Here is a 24299-nt window from a genome sequence, read left to right as displayed (position 1 = left end):
AGCCAACTTTGCTGGCAATAATTGAACATAAGAACATAAGAAGTTGCCTCCACTGGGCCAGACCAGAGGTCCATCGTGCCCAGTGGTCCACTCCCGCGGCGGCCCATCAGGCCCATGACCTGTGAAGTGGTTTCTGACTATTCCTATAACCTACCTCTACTTCTATCTGTACCCCTCAATCCCCTTATCCTTTAGGAACCTATCTAAACCCTCCTTGAACCCCTGTAGCGTGCTCTGGCCTATCACAACCTCCGGGAGCGCGTTCCATGTGTCCACCACCCTCTGAGTAAAAAAGAACTTCCTGTTTATAGAGCCCGGACGGTTGGGCCCGGTCCCCGCCACTGGTATCTTTTGCAGGAGAGATTTTCTGCAAAAGTTCATTAAGGGGAATGGTTTTAGTCTCTGGCTCTGTCAGACCTCGGTGACATTTTAGCGCTGACGGATCCTAACACTTTTCCCTCCCTAAAGCTGAGACGGATCCGTCAGCGCTAAATTGTCATCGAGGTCTGTCAGAGCCAGAAACTAACTACAAGTGGCACGGACCTCAGATTTTTAAGGATGTGCGGGTTTAGATCCGCGAGGTCCGTCAGGTCCGCGTTTTTACCCCTTCCCGTGATATTGTAAACGTTGCCAATGTTTGATTGACATACAATCAACAGTCGCTTCTTAGGCGGCCTTTACAGAATCAAACTCTTAATGTTAATTCGCACTAATTAGGATTTACAAGTGCATCTGCCGACACGTTACTCTATAATGCTGCGTGCCCGGGGATGTCTCGCATGCTGCCCAAAAGGGGGCACGGCCCTGGAAGGGGCATGGCTCGGTCAGGGCATTTCCACATATTTGGGTGTAGTGTTATAGAGCGTCCAACCTGTGCATCAGACTTTACTCCAAGTTTCAGCAGGTGCAAATCCTCACGCCCAGAGTTGAGTGTAGGAATCTATTCTTAAGTCAGGGGTGTCCAATGTCGGTCCTCGAGGGCCGCAATCCAGTCGGGTTTTCAGGATTTCCCCAATGAATTTGCATGAGATCTATTAGCATACAATGAAAGCGGTGCATGCAAATAGATCTCATGCATATTCATTGGGGAAATCCTGAAAACCCGACTGGATTGCGGCCCTCGAGGACCAACATTGGACACCCCTGTCTTAAGTGCTGTTCTATAAAGAGCACGCGGCCCTGAGCGGGTTTTTCCTGGTGCCTAAATGAATCTGGTCCTAAGGCCTAGGTTCCATAAAAGATGCCTGGTGTCTAGACGTGTGTGCCTAGCTGATCTAGGAGCCTAACTTACCCCCCCCCCCCCCCCACTTTACAAAAGTGTATCACGGTTTTTAGCGCCGGCATCAGCTCCTACGCTCCTGGAATTCTATCAGCATCAGAGCTGTTACTGCTGCAGCTGGTGCTAAAAAAACCACACTACGCTTTTGTTAAAAAAGGGAGGGGGCTAATTATTTAGAAAGCTTAATTGGCACCAATAATGAGCAATTAGCACAGGGGTAGGGAACTCCGGTCCTCGAGAGCCGTATTCCAATCGGGTTTTCAGGATTTCCCCAATGAGTATGCATTGAAAGCAGTGCATGCAAATAGATCTCATGCATATTCATTGGGGGAATCCTGAAAACCCGACCCCTGAATTAGCATCTTGCAATTGGCCAAAATTGCAGTTAATTGGATGGTTTACAAATATTGGCCAATTTTTTGAGTCATCCTCCCATATTTGAGATAAGGTTTTGAATTCTTTAATCGTATCGGTCGACTCCTATTCTCAATTTCGACAAGCTTTAAAAGCATATCTTTTTGTAGAATCTTTTGGAAATTAGGCAGGTTTTGCCTTTCTTTCTCATCTTTTGCACTTATAATCTTAACCACATAGAACTTAGCGGTAATTGCGTAATAGAACTGGGTTTTTATGTTATGTTTATGTTACTTCTCTCAGTTTTCCCCTGTCTCCTTTCTCCCTGTCCTTTGTCCCACCACTAAATTAAACAATTTGCCACCAGCACCTCTGAGTACATGACTGGCAAATCTCATTTTTCATATCAGCTGAAATCGAGGCCAAATAGCAGGCCAGATTTTTTTAAAAAATTTGCACCGTGTTTTCCAGTGCTGTGGCTCAGCTGGGGATTAAATAGTTGTCTTCTCTATCTGACGTTGCAAATCTGGCGCAAACAAAGTGCATTTTTTTTCCTCCCAAAATCATATTCTTCTTAAGCTTTACAAATATCTTGCTACGGGGCCTTTGCCCTCATATGCTGTAATCATCCCTTAGACAAAACATTAATATTAACACTATGCTAATATATTGCACTTCCCCTTCAGAAGTGTGAGTAATTGCCTACCCAGCAGATTCGCATTCTGCATTTGCTTTACATCACAGAGGAATAAAATATGTACAACTTCCTTTTTTGCTGGTGTGAAAACCAAAAAGATAGTATGGTGAAATGGACCAGCCTGTGTTGTACTACACACAGCTATTAATTGATATTCCCATTGCTGAAATAGCTGAGTTTTGAGTAGTCCCAGGAGACACTGGGGGAGTGACTTCTTTGGAGGTGTCTCAAGAGCAGGGGTTCCCAACCCAGTCCTCAAGACAGGTTTTCAGGGTACCCAAATGAATATGGAAGAGATAGATTTGCATACAGCGGAGGTAGGTGTGTGCTGACTACTCTCTAGACAGAAATTTTTTGTGTGTGTTGGGGGAGGGGCGTTCCTGGTCCTCTGAGGTGACTTTTCCCGCCCACCCTCCCTTGTGGGTGTTTTGATGGTTGTTCGCTGGTTGTACTCGAGTGCGGTATCCCGAGCTACTGGCTGCTGGGCTCATCGGGAGGGGGGGGGAGATGAGCTGCAGGCCGGCGGGGGAGCCGTGCCCAGGTGTCAGGTGACCCTGATGAATGGGGCATGTGGGGGACATGCCACCCCTCAGATCCTTGCTGACATGGCAGGGTCGGGGGGCTATACCTTGATATTTTGTAGCTCGGGGCAATTGTTTAGTTGTTAAAATGTTAATTACCAATAAACAGGGCTGCGGGCTGTGTTTCCACCACTATGCAACTGTGTGGTGATGTTATATGAGTTGGAGGCATTTGTGCTTTGGGGGTGGGGGACGGGGCGGAAGGTGATAAGGGAGCCTATCTGGATCTCGCTGTTAAAAGTATTTTCTGAGGTTATCCCTTTTCACTTTCATTCTACGCCCCCTTATTCCAGTATTTTCACTTTCTGATTGCTTTATTAAAATTCAGGCTTTGATGAACTTTGTGTAAATGTATACAGCTCTGAAATAACTGGATTTCTTGGACCCTGAAACAGAGCCGGGTAGGATCTCTACTTTGGATTTCCAATATTTGATGGGAAATGGGGATCAAATCAAATGTGTTTCCTGGATAGACTATTAGATTATGTCTTCTTGTGTCTTCCACTCTGCTCGCTTGTCTGCACTGTGCTGTGGAGTTTGTTCTGTGTCCTGGGTTGGGATTGGGACAGATTTCAGAACCAAGTCAAGTGATTTACTGATGAGTAGAATGAATCAGTGGCAGAGCGAGAACTGGGACCAATTTTCTATAAACTCTCCTGGTTTCTAATTAAGCATATCACATGCCCTCTTATGATATGGAAAAAAAAAAAATCCTAGTTTTACATTTTGCTTAACTGTGATATAAGTCATCACAATCATTTCATTTTTCTCTCTTAAAATGAAGAGAAACAACATTGTTCAAAATCTTCTATCAGACCTTTTTTTTTTTTATAATTCTTTATTCATTTTCACAAATTACATTAAGTGTTAATATTTTCATTCACAGTAACAATAAATACATCCCTTATCATTGGTATATTACATATATTCTTATCCCTATCCCTCGCCCATCCCCCCAACCATATACTCCATTATTGTATGATATATGTAATAATAAAATACCCCCCTCCCTACCTCATAAACTAATAAACATAAGGGAAATAATTTTACTTAATCCTGACAATATTTTGTTAATGGTTTCCATACATCCTGAAATTTCTTAAAATATCCCTTTTGTAAAGTAATAAATCTTTCCATTTTATAGATATGGCATAAAGAATTCCACCAAAAATTATAATTTAATCTCCTCCAGTCCTTCCAATTATATGTAATTTGCTGAATGGCAACACCAGTCATTATAAGTAGTAATTTATTGTTATTCGCAGAAATCTGACTTTTTGCTCTCATTTCCATACCAAATATCACAGTATCATAGGATAATGCCACTGGGTTCTCTAATAAATTATTAATTTGGTCCCAAATTGATTTCCAAAAATTCATAATATATGGAATATATATATATCAGACCTTCTGAAAGGAAAAAAAAAATAACTGAGCTTATTAATGAGTTTGAAGATACATGTTAACTTTTCTCTTAAATGTTTTATTTTCTGCTTTCCATAAGCTATCTCAGTAATTCTCTGTCATTGTTAGAATAATGCACATCTGATGTTCTGCTTGAGATATTTAAGTATCTCATATATTTCTCTGTTTTTCTTTCACGCGCTGTTTCAAATGAGAAGTTTGCTATGCTCTTAAACTGTTATACATAAGGCATCAGATAACTTTTACAGCTTTTCACTTTAATGAAAGGCTAGATATATATCATTAGGAAAGGTAATTGCGTCTGAAGGAGAAAGGTATAACTTTCAGCAGAAAGAACAATACGTCTTTCCCGTTATCACACCGCTCCACCATAATTTTCCCAAATCTAATTAAAGGTGAAATGTGCAGTTCTCCAGGACACCATCTTGCTGCGCTGACTCAAACGATGCTAACGCTGTGAAAGTGACAGTGACGAGAGGCCCATCAAACGTGCTTTATGGCTTTGTTGGATTTACTGATGGAAAGCTAATTGTTGGTTGCTGACATGCCATGTTAGCACGCTTTGGGGAAGTTATTAGGCTGTTATGACTGCAAGGGTGATCCAAGTGTTTGCTCGAGACCTGCAGTTTCGACAGTGGCAGGGCGGTCGTCGTCAAAGATTTTCCATAATAAAATGCCATCACAGTACAGAAACGCTTCAGACCTTCAATGCATATGTGGTGATTACACTGTTACATGCGTGCACCGCCTTGGCTGAATCTCTTCATACAGGTGGTTAATAAATTCCAGATACACCTTTATTCACAGTTTCTAAGAATTCTAGCAAAGCCTATTCTCCCTTTGCTTAACATAGAAACATAGAAGATGAGGGCAGAAAAGGGCTACAGCCCATCAAGTCTGCCCACTCTGCTTACCCACCCCCTGTCTATGCCCTAATGACCCAATTTCCTTATCTTGACCCTCGTAGGGATCCCACATGGGTATCCCATTTATTCTTAAAGTCTGGCACGCTGTCTGCCTCGATCACCTGCACTGGAAGCTTGTTCCAATGATCAACCACTCTCTCTGTGAAGAAATACTTTCTGGTGTCTGCAGCAGCCACTCCCTCCTCCTCTCCCTATTGGCTAAGGCTCTTAACATTTGCATCTCCTCTTCCTATAGGCTAAGGCTCTTTACACCTGCATTGTGATGTCATAGAACTTTCTGATTATAGAAACATGATGGCAGATAAAGGCCAAATGACCCATCATAGAAACATAGATGACGGCAGAAAAGGGCTACAGCCCATCATGTCTGCCCACTCTGCTTACCCACCCCCTGTCTATGCCCTAATGACCCGATTTCCTTATCTTGACCCTCGTAGGGATCCCACATGGGTATCCCATTTATTCTTAAAGTCTGGCACGCTGTCTGCCTCGATCACCTGCACTGGAAGCTTGTTCCAATGATCAACCACTCTCTCTGTGAAGAAATACTTTCTGGTGTCTGCAGCAGCCACTCCCTCCTCCTCTCCCTATTGGCTAAGGCTCTTAATATTTGCATCTCCTCTTCCTATAGGCTAAGGCTCTTTACACCTGCATTGTGATGTCATAGAACTTTCTGATTATAGAAACATGATGGCAGATAAAGGCCAAATGACCTATCATAGAAACATAGAAGATGACAGCAGAAAAGGGCTCCAGTCCATCAAGTCTGCCCACTCTGCTTACCCACCCCCTGTCTATGCCCTAATGACCCTCGTAGGGATCCCACATGGGTATCCCATTTATTCTTAAAGTCTGGCACGCTGTCTGCCTCGATCACCTGCACTGGAAGCTTGTTCCAATGATCAACCACTCTCTCTGTGAAGAAATACTTTCTGGTGTCGCCATGAGATTTTCCGCCCCTGAGTTTGAGCGGGTGCCCTCTTGTGGCCGAGGGTCCCTTGAGAAAGAAAATATCATCTTCCACTTCGACACGTCCCGTGAGGTACTTAAATGTTTCGATCATGTCTCCCCTCTCCCTACGTTCCTCGAGAGTGTAGAGCTGCAATTTGTTCAGTCTCTCTTCGTACGAGAGACCCTTGAGCCCCGAGATCATCCTGGTGGCTTAATCTATGTATATTAGTTCGTCCCCGTTAAGCCAGGTTTATCCATCAGGCTCTCTGCTCTGTAGTTTCAGGAATCCTCCCCTCAAACTCTCTTTTGATAACCACCAGTCCTTGGGTACAGGGCTTAAGTTGATTTGTATTATATACCGCTTTTCGTTATAACATCAATTAAAAGGGAAAAGAACATCATATAATCAAGGATAGAAAAAAGAAAAAAAAAAGTCAATCAGATGCCTAATTAAGAATTAAAACCAAATCATAAATGAAATGAAAAACATTGTAGAAAACTATGAAGGAAATGCCAATCCAAAGAAGTAAGTTTTTACGTCGGCTCTAAATGTAATATAAGTTCACCCCGAAGTGAGTTCCACAAGAAAGGTACTGATGCAAAAAAAATGCTGAAACTTTGAGTTGACTTAAGTTAAGAACATAAGAATTGTCTAGGTCCATCGTGCCCAGCAGTCCGCTCACACGTCAGCCCTTAGGTCAAAGACCAGTGCTCTAACTGAGACTAGCCCTACCTGCGCACGTTCCGGTTCAGCAGGAACTTGTCTAACTTTGTCTTGAGTCCCTGGAGGGTGTTTTCCCCTAGAACAGCCTCTGGAAGAGCGTTCCAGTTTTCCACCACTCTCTGGGTGAAGAAGAACTTCCTTACGTTTGTACGGAATCTATCCCCTTTCAACTTTAGAGAGTGCCCTCTCGTTCTCCCTACGTTGGAGAGTGTGAACAGTCTGTCTTTATCTACTTTGTCTTGAATCCCTGGAGGGCGTTTTCCCCTATAAAAGCCTCTGGAAGAGCGTTCCAGTTTTCCACCACTCTCTGGGTGAAGAAGAACTTCCTTACATTTGTACGGAATCTGTCCCCTTTTAGCTTTAGAGAGTGCCCTCTCGTTCTCCCTACCTTGGAGAGTGTGAACAGTCTGTCTTTATCTACTTTGTCTTGAGTCCCTGGAGGGTGTTTTCCCCTATAAAAGCCTCTGGAAGAGCGTTCCAGTTTTCCACCACTCTCTGGGTGAAGAAGAACTTCCTTACGTTTGTACGGAATCTATCCTCTTTCAACTTTAGAGAGTGCCCTCTCGTTCTCCCTACCTTGAAGAGGGTGAACAATCTGCCCTTATCTACTAAGTCTATTCCCTTCAGTACCTTGAATGTTTCAATCTTATCCCCTCTCAAGTTCGACCAAGTGAATGGATGGCACGGTCAATCTCTTTAAGGTTGACAACCTCAATGATCGCGGAGGTTTATACAGGGCAAGAAGTTTCGCAAGATAGTCAGGTTGCCCACTGTTCAACACTTTAAAGGCCGAGGTTAATGCTTTGAACATCAACCTGAATTGGGGGCCAGGGATATTCCTTAAATAACGGGGTGACATGATCGCATCTACGAGCGTTTGTAATGACTTTAATGACTTGTGGTGAGAGATTGCCAGTGGCAAGTCTGCAGTTTTCCCTTTAAAGCAGGGGTGTCAAAGTCCCTCCTTGAGGGCCGCAATCCAGTCGGGTTTTCAGGATTTCCCCAATGAATATGCATTGAAAGCAGTGCATGCACATAAATCTCATGCATATTCATTGGGGAAATCCTGAAAACCCGACTGGATTGCGGCCCTCGAGGAGGGACTTTGACACCCCTGCACTAGAGCGTGTCCTTGGCTAAAGGATGGAACTAACAGGTTCTTAGATTGTGACCTCAGGTTCCATCCAGCATGGCTCTAAAACAGGGGTGTCAAAGTCCCTCCTCGAGGGCCGCAATCCAGTCGGGTTTTCAGGATTTCCCCAATGAATATGCATGAGATCTATTTGCATGCACTGCTTTCATTGTATGCTAATAGATCTCGTGCATATTCATTGGGGAAATCCTGAAAACCTGACTGGATTGCGGCCCTCGAGGAGGGACTTTGACACCCCGGAACTAAAGAAATGGGGTGTTCTAACCAGAGCCTGATTGGGTTTTGTACTTATTTGATTAGAAAACTCTGTGATAAGAGGTGATGAGGTGGGTGCTGGAGTCTGTATGGGAAAAGACATGCTGAATTGGCCCGTGTTTGCCCGTTTTCTTTTATCTAACACGCTATTAATAAAGATCCAGCCCTAATATATTCTATTTTAATCCTGCTTGTGAATAGTGTGGAATTAAATGCCAGGGCTGTTACAGATTTACTGCAATTGTTGGAAAACAAACTGAACCCTTTCCAAATGTACAAATTTATGGGGCATGAGCATGGTTGCTGAGGGGGGGGGGGGGGGAGGGAGGGGAGAAAGAGTTGCTGGGGGGGGGGGGGGGGGAGAAAGAGAGAGAGAGCTTCCTTGGGGGAAATTCAGTCTGAAAATCGATCACGACCCTGGAGCTGCCCAGTTAAATTATGCAATGTACAGAACATTTTTTAAAAAATGTTTTAAAAAAAACATTTGATTGGAAAGAGACAGATGGGCATGGAGGCACACCAAGTAAAAAAAAATAAAAAAAAATAAAACATTGATTTTGTGAGTTTAATTGAGCAGAAAAAAATATATAATTCTTGTGGTTTTTGCAGAGAACTAGAAGGCAACGAGCCTATATGAAGACATAAATGCAAGGCTTCTTTATTGATGGGGGAGCTGAAAACAACTATTGAATTTCCTAACGAGAACAAATGCAGTGAGCAGGCTGGATTGAGCTTATTGCTTGTATTTATTTGAGCAATATGCTATATTTCTTTGGTAACAGGTCATGTGAGCCCCTCCCCCACCCCCCACTTCCACTCCAGCCCGATCCCCCTAGAAACTTGTCCGTATAGCTTTAAACGCACCGGCTCTAGGGAGGAGGGAGGAGGAAGGGGGGGGGGCAAAAAAGAACTTTGCAGCGAAATCAAGCGCTCGGATCCCTCCGCCTGCTTGGAGGCTCCGGACTAAAGGACGCGGCACAGCCAGCGAGCACAGCGCCTTGCGCCGGAGGGAAGAGTTCTGCAGTCTGGCAGCCGGGAGCAGGGGAGCCTTCCCGGCGGGGAGGGGGGTAGCCGGGACTTTGTTCTTTTTTGTTTTTTGGGGGGTTTCTGCTCCCTCATGTGAGGCGGACGAGGTTGCCTGGGACCAAGATGGGAGCTTTCGGAGTGACCCTGGGAATCTTGCACTACCTCGGACTTTATATCCAGCTCAGTGTCTCCTCCAGGCAGGGTGGCCACCCACAGTGGGAGAACCACATTTCTGCAAATGGTAAGCTTAGAGCAAGCATCTTTTTTTTTTTTTGCAGGGATGATTTGCGGGCTCCCCCCCCCCCATTCGCTAACTCACTTATAGGACGTCTGAGTACTGTTTGCTGTACCTTCCAGGAAATAATGCAGGAATTTCTGGTTGCACATGCTTTAAAAATACCAGACTATGCCGTTTAAATGTTACTTCTTGCCAGCCTTTGAATTTATGAGAGAGACAGGGCAGGATCTTGCTGTGCTGTGACAGCTGAATCACATTTCAGAAGCGACTCCCTGGGGGGTCACAAATGAATGAGATGTCCATCCTCTCCTCTGCAAACCCCCCCCCCCCAAAGAAGCCACAGCAGGAAAAGTAGACTAAAATACATTAGAAACAGAGAAGTGGGGGGATTTGAGGGCTCCCTGCTCTCTCCTCAGTTAACCGGCACGCTTGATTGAGTCTTCTGCTTTGAACTAAAAGTAGGAACCCCCCCCCCAAAAAAAATAAAATAAATCTGCAGAAAGCAACACTCTCAGCCTGATTCTGCCTTTGGGTAAGAGTGCAGTGGTGCAGGAGAGGCTAGACCCTATTTTCAGTAGGATTTTATGTGCTCATTCTTCACAGATTATTATTATTTTTTTTTTTTGCTCAAAGAGGAGGCCAGTAACCTAGGCAGTCTCCTTTTAATATGAGAGACATCCAGATTGTCTCTTCCGCTTTCTTCCTGCTGATTGAATGTAACTTGACAACCGGCTCTTAGCCAGTGATGGGGGATTGGGGGTGCCAGCAAAACATCGCAATCCCCCAAACTGGGTAATATAACAAAATTCCTTGCACAAGTGGCATCGTTCCGTTTCTCTTCCCCCGTCTCACGCTTGTGCACTCTCTGACTCGTCCATCGATGGTCTCTCTCTGTATGACTGAGCCCGTCTCTAGGAGCAGACGGCGAAGGAATGTTTTCCGCCTGGTTTCCTCCCTTTGGGTTTTCATTGACAAATGCCAAAGCAAGGTGAGGGCACGAGGCCACCACCCCCAGATCTTAGATTTTGATCATTAAGTCCAGTCGTTATGACTACCTTAACGTCTCTCCGTCCCGAACCATCCTGGAAACAAATGCACAGATGGATATCATAATTTTATACAGTAAACTTTATATGCACAGTGAAGACAGTTTCAAATCGCCAATTTACCTGGGCTGTGTGAAAACCGGCCACCTTTTCTCTAGCTAAATGCCGCACTGATAGTTCTTTGCCTCTTTTGGGCTACGGTAGAAAGTGGTCTTAGAACGCCTTTACTGGGTCTTTCCCAAGCACTAAGACCACAGCCAGAAAATGGCTGATTTTCTGGTTTCTGAATTAATGTAGCCATTAGCACATGGCCAATATTAAAAATTAGCACATGAGCCCTTAGTGACAGCTATTTTGTAGGCAGTAAAGGCTCAGACGCTAACGACCTCACACTAATTAGCGCAGAAATGTCCACTCACCACCCTCAGACATGCCCCATTTGTGGTCAAATAAAACATATTTTTTTAGCATGCGGTTTGCGCGTCCAGATTGCTAAATTACTGTGGGGCACTTCAGCGCATCCTGTGGGAAGTACGCACTAGAGTACCGTTCCAATCCCTGTGGATAACTGCGGGAAATAATCCCATGTCATTTTTTAGCGTCTATTTCAACCTCAGTCCTTCTACACCAGCATTCTTCAAAGCAAAGCTTGCGGGTCAGTGGTTGTGGCCATTCATACTCTGATTCTTAATAATGAAGCCATTGTGACATCACTGATGTGATTGGCTCTTAGGCACTGGTGGAATGAGGCATTATGACATCACAATATCTGCTCTGGATACCAGAGACTGTCATTCTGTAGTTTCTGTTTCAACCTCAGTCCTTCTACACCAGCATTCTTCAAAGCAAAGCTTGAGGGTCAGTGGTTGTGGCCATTCATACTCCGATTCTTATGTGAGCCAAGGATAATGAAGCCATTGTGACATCACTGATGTGATTGGTTCTTAGGCGCTGGTGGAATGAGGCATTATGACATCACAATATCTGCTCTGGATACCAGAGACTGTCATTCTGTAGTGTCTGTTTCAAGCTCAGTCCTTCTACACCAGCATTCTTCAAAGCAAAGCTTGCGGGTCAGTGGTTGTGGCCATTCATACTCTGATTCTTATGGGAGTCAAGGATAATGAAGCCATTATGACATCACTGATGTGATTGGCTCTTAGGCACTGGTGGAATGAGGCATTATGACATCACAATATCTGCTCTGGATACCAGAGACTGTCATTCTGTAGTGTCTGTTTCAACCTCAGTCCTTCTACACCAGCATTTTTCAAAGCAAAGCTTGCGGGTCAGTGGTTGTGGCCATTCATACTCTGATTCTTATGGGAGCCAAGGATAATGAAGCCATTGTGACATCACTGATGTGATTGGCTCTTAGGAATGAGGCATTATGACATCACAATATCTGCTCTGGATACCAGAGACTGTCATTCTGTAGTTTCTGTTTCAACCTCAGTCCTTCTACACCAGCATTCTTCAAAGCAAAGCTTGAGGGTTAGTGGTTGTGGCCAATTATACTCTGATTCTTCCCTCTCTCCTTAAAGAATGACATGAAGATGGTTTCCTGCGGTTATCCGCGGGGACGGGAACGGTGATGAATTTTATCACCGTGTCATTCTCTACACCAGAGCTTACCACAGCTTTTGTAAAAGGAGCCCTTTCTTTTATTTAATTTTTTATGCCGTTCTCCCAGGGGAGCTCAGAACGGTTCACATGAATTTATTCAGGTCCTCAAGCATTTTCCCCTGTCTGTCCTGGTGAGCTCACAATCTATCTAATGTATCTGGGGCAATGGGGGGATTAAGTGACTTGCCCAGGGTCACAAGGAGCAGCGTGGGTTTGAACCTCAGGGTGCTGAGGCTGTAGCTTTAACCACTGGGCCACTCCAGAAATCAAAATATAATAAAGGTGAGCCAAGTAATGGACAATCAAGCCATTGTGACATCACTGGTGAGGTTGGCTCTCATTGGTGGAATAAGGCATTATGATGTCACAATACCAGCTCTGGTTACCAGAGACAGAAACTTTTCACACTATTTAATTATTCAGTTTTCTATGTTGTTCTCCCAGGGGAGCTCAGAATTGTTTACATGAGTTTATTCAGGTACTCAAGCATTTTCCCTTGTCTGTCCTTGGGGTCTCACACTAATGTGCTTGGGGCAATGGGGGGATTAAGTGACTTGTCCAAGGTCACAAGGAGCAGCGTGGGTTTGAACCCACAATCTCAGAGTGCTGAGGCTGTAGCTTTACCCACCGCGCCACACTCACCTACTGTTGTATTTTAAATGCAGTTGCATTTTGTCTCCCCACAGAAGCAGCCGCCCCAGGCACCTGCCTAGTTTGAGTAATGGTTAAGCCAGCCTTGCTTGAAACCAAACTATTTTTAGCTCACAGCAGCTGTAAGTCTTATGATGGAGACAGAATGGAAACGACTGGTCCTTTATTTCCTCTCAAATTCATTTCTTTTCCTCCCATGAGCGGGGCTCTAAGTTCTGGAAACCTATAGTGAAGTCTGATTAATAAAGTGTCACTATGAAATTCAACTGAAGGCTCAGGGCTTTACTGCTGAGTAATCAAAGGATTCTGAAGTAGGTACAGAAAGAACTTCTTTGAGAGGTTAAACAACTGTTCGCAAATCCAACTTTCCAAACACCTCGCAAGCCTCGAACACTTAGGATTTTAAAGTGTCCGAGGCGTGTGCAGATGAGGACAGAGCTCGCAGGGGCGGGACAGGGATAGAGAGATCCCGCGGGGGACAGGGGAAATTTGAACCCCAATCATTCTCGATTGTTCAATTAAGGTGACATGCCCACTGTGAAATCGTACTTTTTTTTTTTAATCCTCGGGGTTTATAGATGGGTTTGGTTGCATCTAGCATGCAACCAAACCGTGTTACAACCAGTGGGGATTTCGCTGTTGTGTCTCAGATTTGATTATTCTCAGCTGAATGTTCTCGTACCTGGTTTGATTGTTGGAAGTTATAAGTTATATCTGCTGTGTTGCCTCTATGCTGTTAAGTAAACAACCAGGAATCTTTCCCATATTTCTCTGAACGGTTAGTTACATAATGTTGCACGGATCACCGCCGCTCTGTTTGCAGGGGCCCAGGAGCTCCGCCTTGGCGCACGACCTCTAAACAGCTCCCGACGCTTTCGTTTTAAATCTCCAGCAGCCGCCGGGCAGCGGCCACGAGCAGGCCTGCCCCCCGGAAGTAGAATGAAGGGTTCCGGAGCAGGCCTGCTGTTTGACGCTGTGCGGCGGCTTGCCGGAGATTTAAGCAAACACTGGAAGAAGGGTGGGCGGGAGAACGCAAACCAGAGCGATTCCTTTGGCCTCCCCCGTTCTGACGCTCATGTATAGGGATTTAGAGATGAAAGCAGAAGGAACCTAAATTTTGCCCAGAAGAAGCAGGACTGTGAGGTGTCCTGTTCCTTTAAAAGCCCTTTTAATTTTCATTTATCTGAACTGAAGCAAAAATGGGTTCTTCTGCTGATTCAGTTCATAAATTTGCTGTCCACACAAATTTCATTGTATTCACTCCCTTCTGGAGTTATCAGATGAAGAGAGGTGGCCAGTCAACAGGCTCTAAGGAGAACATTTCCTGTCAACTACTGGGAATGAAGGACCATGGTCCTGTGTTTGCTTATTCTACTTTACCGATGGTAGACAATACACTTCCTCCTCCGTATTCGTGGTGATAGGGGAACAGCAAATACAGAAAAACCGCAAATAACTTTTTGTATGCTATTTGCGGGTTTTCTGTAAAAAAAAAAAACCTAGAAAAGGCACAAAATCGCGAATAACCTGACCTGTTCCTGTGTGGCTGTAAAGGAAGGTGTGGGTCTGGATCCTGAGAACCGCTTCCAGAACAGAGCACAGGGCTACCACTGCGCGAAGGCGAGAGCAGTAACCTGCTGTGGTTTGGCGGGGGGGGGGGGGGGGCCTCTGGATCAGGCTGCGTGCCCGCTGAGTTGCAAGTGCGTGTGCGCTCGGTGGCGGGCCGGGGCCTCTTCGAACAGCGCTGGATCCTGTCAGTTCATCGGCCTCCGCCTCGGCTGCAGGTTTTGGGTGATTCCTCCAATTGCCTGTGACGTAAATTTGGGGGGGGCGGAGACTGCATTCAAAAACCCACAAATAACTGAAACCGCGGATAATGAAATCTCGAATATGGAGGGGGAAGTGTATCTATCTGACAGAGAATAAGAACTTCTTAGATGGTATAGGCATCCTTAAACAGAAAGGTGTTTTGATTCGTCTTATATGTTGGTAAGGATGTTTCTTGTCTGAGGTGGCTTGGAAGAGCGTCCCATAAAGTAGGAGCAACAACAGAGAAAACGGTTTTATGCGTAGTGTCGTAAACTATATGAAGTAGCCGTGAAGTAGAATGAGGAATAATAATAATAACAACTTTATTCTTCTATGCCGCCACACCACACAGTTCTAGGCGGTTCACAAAAAAGAGAACTGAACAATCGGTGAAGATACAAATGTTAGGGAAATACAAGCTATGGAGAACAGAAGGATATCGAGTAACAAATTGATCAAAAAGAGAGGTCTTCACCAGTTTTCTAAAGAAGTAATAGGACGGAGCCTATGGAATAATAACGACCTAGCCATTCTGCCTGCTTGAAATGCAGGTGTTCTATTAAAAAAATCTCTTATACCGACAAGATTTGAAAGTCGGATAGGCAAATAAATGAGGGCTTCCGGTAGGCTTGATGGAACAACGCAACACAAAATGAGAGAAAAGGTAAATTGGAGCCAAACCAAATATCGATTTAAAACAGACGCAAGCAAATCTAAACAAGACTCTTGCCTCTGTCGGTAACCAATGAAATCGTCGATGGTAAGGACTCGTACGCTCGTGTTTTTTTCAGGCCGAAGATCAATCGGACAGCTGAGTTTTGAATTCCCCTTGATCTGTCGATAAATGCCGGAGAGTTTTTCTTGTTTTTGTTTTGTAAGCAAGGAGCAAGATTGCTGCCAGGCATTACGACATCGGGGAAAGGGATTGGGACTTGAATACCGCTTTTTTTGTAGTTATACAATCCACACTCAACACGGTTTACATGCAGGTACTTCAAGCATTTTTCCCTGTCTGTCCTGGTGGGCTCACAATCTATCTATTGTACCTGGGGCCGTGGAGGATTAAGTGACTTGCCCAGGGTCACAGGGAGCAGTGCAGGGTTTTGAACCCACAACCTCAGGGTGCTGAGGCCTTCGCTCTAACCACTACACCCCACTTTCCTTTTCAATAAATGAATAATGTGTGCTATTTATGACAGGAGAACTATTGAAATGCCGTTTTTTTTCCTCCTGTCATTTCAGGCTTAAAATGACACAAAATAACATAGGAAAATGTCCTTGATATTTCATGTCATTCAAAATGAATGCACATCCCTAGTGCATAACCCACTTGTAGCTCTTGACATAACCACCAGCTTGACAGAGACCTGGGAAACTGAGAGAAAACTCTTAAGTTTTGCCATAATAGAGGGGATAGTGCACTTCATTATTTTCTTGCCGTGTTTCGTGCCACGATGCCTCTTTCCCTAAGAGGAATAAAACTATATAAAGGAGATGAAAAAGCAGCCGATGGCTTTCTTTTGCAGCAGGTGACCCAAAAATTCCAAATGATTCTATAAAAATAAAACAACGACGCATGCACCACCCAGCCCAGGGCTGCCCAAGTCCGGTCCTCGAGATCTACTGGCAGGCCAGGTTTTCAGGATATCCACAATCAATATGCATGAGAGAGATTTGCCTACACTGCGTCCTTGGTATGCAAATCTCTCTCTCATGCATATTCATTGTGGATATCCTGAAAACCTGGCCTGCCAGTAGATCTCGAGGACCGGACTTGGGCAGCCCTGACCTAGCTATATCTCATATGTTCTATAACGTGAAAACTGAATTCTAAACAATGTCATTTTAATTTATTATAACCATCAATATACAAAATCATATCCCATTTTTTTATATACCAGTGGTTCCCAAACCCTGTCCTGGGGGACCCCCCCAGCCAGTCGGGTTTTCAAGATATCCCTAATGAATATGCATGAGAGAGATTTGCATACCTGTCGCTTCCATTATATGCAAATCTCTCTCATGCATATTCATTAGGGATATCTTGAAAACCCGACTGGCTGGGGGTCCCCCAGGACAGGGTTTGGGAACCACTGGATATACCCTCAGACATACAAACTACAACCCTTTAGACATGAATGAAAAACCCAAACCCCCACCAATGACAACATTCAACCCCTTCATATGATCGTTCACTTTGTTCTCTTAATCATGTGAGTCATTTTTAACCACCACTCATATATACTGGTGAGAAATCTTTGTTCTTGTAACCAAATATCCATTCTTATTCGTGTGAGTCATTGAGTTGTTGAATTAATGAAAAGAGATCTGTGAAAGAATTTGAGTCCACCAGTCGTGATTTGGACATCTCCACTTCTTGTTTTGGTCTGATCCAGTAAGGCTATTCTTCTGTTCTTCTGAATAATTGTACATATACTAATGAAAAGCCTATGGGGTCCTTCAGATAATTCTTCCCTAACTATTGTGTATTTGCCTAGGGATGGAGAATTATGGGTATTACAGTTCTAAGGCTATAAAAGAGTACATCATAACTCTTTTTTTTGCACAAAATACTACTGGATTTTTCGGTGACGGGACTAAATCGCGCTAGACAACGGCGCCAGACAACTGAGCGCAGACAACTGAGCGCAAGGTTGATGGCGCGCCGACGAAAAGCACTATTTTAAAGGGCTCCGACAGGGGTGTTTGGGGGGGGAACCCCCCCCACTTTACTTAACAGACATTGCCTTGGTGTTGTGGGGGGTTTGGGGGGTTGTAACCCCCCACATTATACTTAAAACTGAACTTTTTCCCTAAAAAACAGGCAAAAAGTTTGGTTTCAAGTATAATGAGGGGGGTTACAACCCCCCCAAACCCCCCACAACGCCAGCGCGATGTCTGTTAAGTAAAATAGGGGGCTTCCCCACCAACACCCCCTGTCGGAACCCTTTAAAATAGTGCTTTTCTTCGGCGCGCTGTCAACCTTGCGCTCAGTTGTCTGCGCTCAGTTGTCGGCACGCCGTTGTCTCGCGCGATTTTGTCTATGAACCCATTTTTCTCAGTGTTGGATCAGTTTCCTTTGAGGTTTAAACAAAAAAAGATCTTTTTCTCCTACAAACAGCAGAGTCGGATGACACGCGCGTCCTCGGGAGACCCTCGATACAGCACTGTTGGGTGCGAAACACGTCATGTCGGGTCGGACTCCCAGGCGTTGGCTGATGGAAAAGCTAAGTACATAGACAACTTTTTGTAGAAAAAAAATTATATTTAAAGACACGTATGATGTAAAGATACACACAATAGCACTAAGTTTGTGGAATAATATATACGGGCAGCCAATGATGAAGCACCGTGTAATTCTTCCCGCAGGCATAAGAACATAAGAAGTTGCCCCCGCTGAGTCAGACCAGAGGTCCATCTTGCTCAGCGGTCCGCTCCCGCGGCGGCCCATCAGGCCTAGTGCCTGAACAGTGGTCCCCGATTAATTTTGTAACTTACCTCTAATCCCATCCCTATAATCTACCTCTACTCTTATCTGTACCCCTCAATCCCTTTGTCCTCCAAGTACCTATCCAAAGCTTCTTTGAACCCCTGTAGCGTGCTCCTGTTTATCACATCCTCCGGTAGCGCGTTCCATGTATCCACCACCCTCTGGGTGAAAAAGAACTTCCTGGCATGAATTAACATAGCGGTGGAGTGGTGGGGGCTGAGGCTTCCTTAAAAAAAACAATGTGATTTTCTATATGTTCAAGTCCAATTGATGAATTTGATGTAAGCCGCCAATTGGTCATTGCAGCTGGAAATATAATAAGCCGTTTCTCTCAAAGTGCATCTACTTAGTTTGTTCTCTGTTCTTCTGAGTTCCTCTTTGCATCTCTGTTTTATTCTGCATGGCTCACCCAGACGACACCACAGGCCTTGAATGAGATTCTCATTTATTTATACACTCTAATCGATGCACCTGGGCTGAGTAAGATAGCAGCCAAAGCTAGGAATAAAAGTACCGGAAGAACATCCAGTTACAATTCCCAAACCATCCCGGCCCCAGAGCTAACGTAATCATTGCATCACCTGCCAGCAATGTTACTTGGATCTGTTGAATTCTAAGACAGATCCACAGTTGATCTGCTCTGTCACAGATGGACTCTATCATAGAGAATGACATGGGGACAAATGTGTCCCCGTCCTCGCAGGAATTCAGTTTCCTCATCCCCGTGAGTTTTGTCGCTGTTCCTGTCCCTGCTCCATTCTTGTAAGCTCTGCCTTAACCACACAAGCCTCGAACACTTATGCTTTTAAAGTGTTTGAGGCTTGTGCAGATGAAGACGGAGCTTAGGCATTGGTGGAATGAGGCATTATGACATCACAATCTGAGCTCTAGAATGTTGCTACTTAGGATTTGAAAGGGTTTGAGGCTTGTGCAGATGAGGACGGAGCTTAGGCATTGGTGGAATGAGGCATTATGACATCACTATCTGAGCTCTAGAATGTTGCTACTTGTCTGAGGCTTGTGCAGATGAAGACGGAGCTTAGGTATTGGTGGAATGAGGCATCATGACATCACAATCTGAGCTCTAGAATGTTCCTACTTAGGATTTTAAAGTGTTTGAGGCTCGTGCAGATGAGGACGGAGCTTAGGCATTGGTGGAATGAGGCATTATGACGGGGCCTGAGGAATCTGAACAAATCAGGGCCTTCCAGATGGTACACTGACAAATCCGAGGGGCCACAATTCTCGTGCGCGCACTTGTTGGGGCGCATTTGTCGGAGCACCATATGTCTTGTTTGCTGTCGTGTACGTTACCATGTAACCCGTTCTGGGCTCCCTGGGGAGGACGGGATATAAACCGAATTAAATAAATGTATTGATTCTTGCTTAGTGGCTCCATACCTCTCTAACATTTCTGCATATACATTTAAGCCAAGAAAAACGAGACCTAAATACCTGCGCCTAATATGTGCGTGGATAGGGCGTATTCTGTAAAAGCATGCGTGCTTCTCCCCTGGCCACACCTCCCTTTGAGATTCACGCACGCGAACTGGTATGCACCACTTTATAGAATGCACCGACCAAGTTCTGCACTAACGTCAGTTGGCATCAGTTACAAGCTTTTAATTGCCCATTATCGGCACTGATTGGTTTTGTTAAACCATTAAGTTGTGCCTGCAAATCGACTGGTCACGCTGATTTGCGCACACAACCAATGGTGCTATGAGCCATAATCCTCAAAGTCAGAGGCATAAATCCTTAGAATACTGGACCGTTAACAATGAGTGCAAAATCCTAAACGTTAGTTCTTGCCGTCTTTGAGAATCTGACGGAAGATCGCGCTTTGCATTTGGGCAGGCGAGATTAACAATGAAAGGTAGGTTTAAAATATAAGAAGGCAGATAAGTCTTTCAGAAAATGTCTATAAACAATCAACGTTTCTTCAGGTTTGTGATCGTCGCTCCTTCAATTACATTCCTTTGGTTGCAGTTTCTCCTGCTTTTGACATAAACTTTGTTCATTTGCTGGAGATTAGGAAGCCTATGTCCATATTCCCCCAGGTTCTGATATTAAAATGTGTTCTCTTGGCTGCTGGGTTGTTCTATATTATGTCAATTACTCATGTAAGTGCTTTACATTTGCTAAGGATTTCTCTTTAAGCCTCCTGATGGGAATCTCCCACCTGATGTCGCTGTCCAACTGCTGAACGCTAAGTCCTTCAGCTCAGTTACTTAGCACAATGGTCGTAATCGTTATCCTGCTCTCTTTCACTGGTATATCTGCCTCTTCACAGCCGAAATAAATTTTTCCCAATAATTCCTGTTCAGGTTCTTTGCATCAAGGGCAGCTTCAGCCTGGTCCTTTCAGTCAGCAAGAGAACCATAGCTGAATATTGGAGTTTCTCAAATCAGTGCAGCGACAGTGGGCACAAATACGGCGTACAGGGCTGTGCTTCTGGTTATCTGGCGCACTGTGTGACCTCATACACTTCTCTTCCACAGTTACCCTCCTCAACACAACATGACCTGATGATACCAGAAAGGAGAGAGGTTAGATTGCAGACAGTCAGGACTGGGGGTTTTTACTCCTGAAAAATGGAAAAAACTTCCATCGTACATTAAGAAACAAGCAAGGGTGGGGGGGGGGATTTAAAAAAACCATTGAAACAACATTTGTTTTGTCTCATGAAGTATGGAGAATGAGTGTATTTGTCTTCTAGACTCATGCTGTAGTTGGTTTCATTGGTGTTTAGCCGTGGAAAAGAATATGTAATAACTCGGCTCTGGCAGGATGTGATGGTTTGGTTATGTATTGTGAAATTTTCTATATATTTTTAGATGCTTGTATGTAATTTTATTGCGTATGTTGCTTTGTGCTCCGCCTTGATTAAGGCGAAATATAAATAAACAAATACGGAGAAGAACCAGAGTTATTTCTAGATCACATCTCTTAGAAACATAGAAACAGATAAAGGCCAAATGGCCCATCCGCAGCATCCACTATCTCCTCCTCTCCCTATTGGCTAAGGCTCTTAACATTTGCATCTCCTCTTCCTATTGGCTAAGGCTCTTTACACCTGCATTGTGAGGTCACAGAGCTTTATGGTTGTAGAAACATAGAAACATGATGGCAGATAAAGGCCAAATGGCCCATCCACAGCATCCTCTATCTCCTCCTCTCCCTATTGGCTAAGGCTCTTAACATTTGCATCTCCTCTTCCTATAGGCTAAGGCTCCTTACACCTGCATTGTGAGGTCATAGCGCTGCCCATCCGTAGCAACCATTATCTCTTTCCCTCTCCGAGAGATCCCACGTGCCTATCCCAGGCCCTCTTGAATTCAGACACAGAGTCTGTCTCCACCACCTCTTCCGGGAGACTGTTCCACGCATCTACCACCCTCTCTGTAAAAAAGTATTTCCTTAGATTACTCCTGAGCCTATCACCTCTTATCTTCATCCTATGCCCACACCTTTATCACAAAGACCACGCACCATTTTAGTAGCCTTCCTCTGGACCGACTCCATCCTTTTTATATCTTTTTGAAGGTGCGGCCTCCAGAATTGTACACAAGATTCTAATTGAGGTCTCACCAGGGTCTTTTACAGGGGCAGTGAACACCACAGGGCATAGGTGTAGCTCAGTAAGGCCCTGTCTCAAATAACTGTTAGTTATTGAGCTCACATTCCCTGATGAAGTAGCGCTGTGGCTCTGAAGCGATCATCGACTGGCTGCACCTGGTTTATTTCAATAACTAATAATATTTGTTTGCATACCTGGACTCCTATATATCCTTCATGTTTTTTTCTTAGCAATATACTTTACACAGTGGTCTGCAAGGAAAGTTCTTTATGCCCATGATGTGTGATTGGTAGGGAGGTTTTCCCTCACCTTTTAAACTGAGGCTTTTTCTTTCGTTTGCATTCTAAGTGTACTGTGTTATATTGCTATAGGTTTGGTGTTCAGTTTGAAGATTGGGGAGTTTAACATAGAAACATAGTAACATAGTAGATGACGGCAGATAAAGACCCGAATGATCCATCCAGTCTGCCCAACCTGATTCAATTTAAATTTTTAATTTTTTCTTCTTAGCTATTTCTGGGCAAGAATCCAAAGCTTTACCCTGTACTGTGCTTGGGTTCCAACTGCCGAAATCTCTGTTAAGATTTACTCCAGCCCATCTACACCCTCCCAGCCATTGAAGCCCTCCCCAGCCCATCCTCCACCAAACGGCCGTATACAGACACAGACCGTGCAAGTCTGCCCAGTACTGGCCTTAGTTCAATATTTAATCTTATTTTCTGATTCTAGATCCTTTGTGTTCATCCCACGCTTCTTTGAACTCTCCACCACCTCTCTCGGGAGCGCATTCCAGGCATCCACCACCCTCTCCGTAAAGTAGAATTTCCTAACATTGCCTTTGAATCTACCACCCCTCAACCTCCTGGTTTTACCATTTTCCTTTCTCTGAAAAAGATTTTGTTCTACGTTAATACCTTTCAAGTATTTAAACCTCTGAATCGTATCTCCCCTGTCTCTCCTTTCCTCTAGGGTATACATATTCAGGGCTTCCAGTCTCTCCTCATACGTCTTCTGGCGCAAGCCTCCTATCATTTTCGTCGCCTTCCTCTGGACCGCCTCAAGTCTTCTTACGTCCTTCGCCAGATACGGTCTCCAAAATTGAACACAGTACTCCAAGTGGGGCCTCACCAATGACCTGTACAGGGGCATCAACACCTTCTTCCTTCTACTGACTATGCCTCTCTTTATACAGCCCAGCATCCTTCTGGCAGCAGCCACTGCCTTGTCACACTGTTTTTTCACCTTTCACCTTTGTTTGTTGTCTTTTTTTGTGTTATGTCACCCCTATTCCTCCTTTTCTAAAAATAGAAACATAGAATATGACGGCAGAAAAGGGCCGGCGGCCCAACAAGTCTGCCCAATCAAGATCCCTCCCACCCTCGAGAAACTATCCTCTATTATACATCTGTAGCAACCCCATCATCTCTTGAAGTCTAGCGTACTACTGGCCTCGTCCACCTGACGTGGAAGATCATTCCATCTATCGGAATCACCCTCTCGGTAAAGAAGTACTTCCTGGTGTCCCCATGAAATCTTCCTCCCCTAAGTTTTAGCGGATGTCCTCTTGTCACCGTGGGACCCGAAAGAGTAAAGATTTCCTCCTCCTCCTCGATGTGGCCCGTTATGTATTTGAAGGTTTCTATCATGTCCCCCCTTTCTCTGCGCTCCTCTAGTTTCCATTAATTCACAACCTGCAATTAAAAAAAAAATAATTTGAAAGAATGCCTCTGAAGGTGCCTCATTAAATCAGGGCTTAGCACGGGGTAAAATCCCCTGTTATAATGTGTTAACCAACATACTTTAGTAAAAGGACCCCTAAGAGTCACAGCACCCAGACTGCCCCCCAATCCCATCCCCTTTTGCATGAATTATTTTAGCCCTATGGTTTCTATTTAATTTAATATAGCAATTACATTCCACTTAGCTGATGGACCAGTACAAGGCAGTTTACAGACTGGCATCGAAACAATTACAGAATAATGATTTAAAACCCTCACTAAAATCATCAAATTCAAAATACATAATTTGTTTTGTTTCATGTTTTCAAGGGCCTGCATTTTCAAGAATAAGCTCTTAAGTGGTAGGCAGCAGGGCTGACGGCATAAGTGCTCTTTCCAATATCGACCTCAAGATTGCAACTGCGAGACCAAGACATAAGAGAGAAGACTGGGGAAAATAGGAAGTGTGCAGTTGACATTCAGCGGGCACAGTAAGCATATTAAGTTAAGAGCTGGCGTATATTCAGTGCCGGTAGAAAGACAGTTCGACAACAGGGACTCTACACTTAGGCATCCAGAGGGAACACAGTAGGAGTTTTTCTCTTTCCATCATTCTATAAAGGAAAGTAGGCGGCCATTTTTCTTTCTACAGGATGAGGTAAAAAAGAAGAACACCCTAGAGCTTTTTTGCCATTTTTCTCAGCAACCATTTTAAAATTCAGTGAGAAATTGTATGTACAGTACTTGTTTAGTCGAGGAAGTATAGAAAA

General features: G+C 44.4%; 1 protein-coding gene across 1 annotated transcript in view; it reads left to right on the top strand.

Moving 5' to 3' along the window:
- The first annotated feature begins 9245 nt into the window (after positions 1-9245).
- The window catches only part of VSTM2L (V-set and transmembrane domain containing 2 like), a 111249-nt gene continuing 96195 nt past the window's right edge, over positions 9246-24299 (top strand). Inside the window, exon 1 of the mRNA XM_033915131.1 lies at positions 9246-9612. Coding sequence (XP_033771022.1) covers positions 9495-9612 — 118 coding nt within the window. The 5' untranslated portion in view covers positions 9246-9494. The remainder of the gene's footprint in view (positions 9613-24299) is intronic.

This window comes from Geotrypetes seraphini, chromosome 11 (assembly GCF_902459505.1).
Source record: "Geotrypetes seraphini chromosome 11, aGeoSer1.1, whole genome shotgun sequence".
NCBI classification, from domain to species: Eukaryota; Metazoa; Chordata; class Amphibia; order Gymnophiona; family Dermophiidae; genus Geotrypetes; species Geotrypetes seraphini.
The sequence above is the reverse complement of the archived record's forward strand: the minus strand, read 5'-3'. Positions and strand labels throughout refer to the sequence as shown.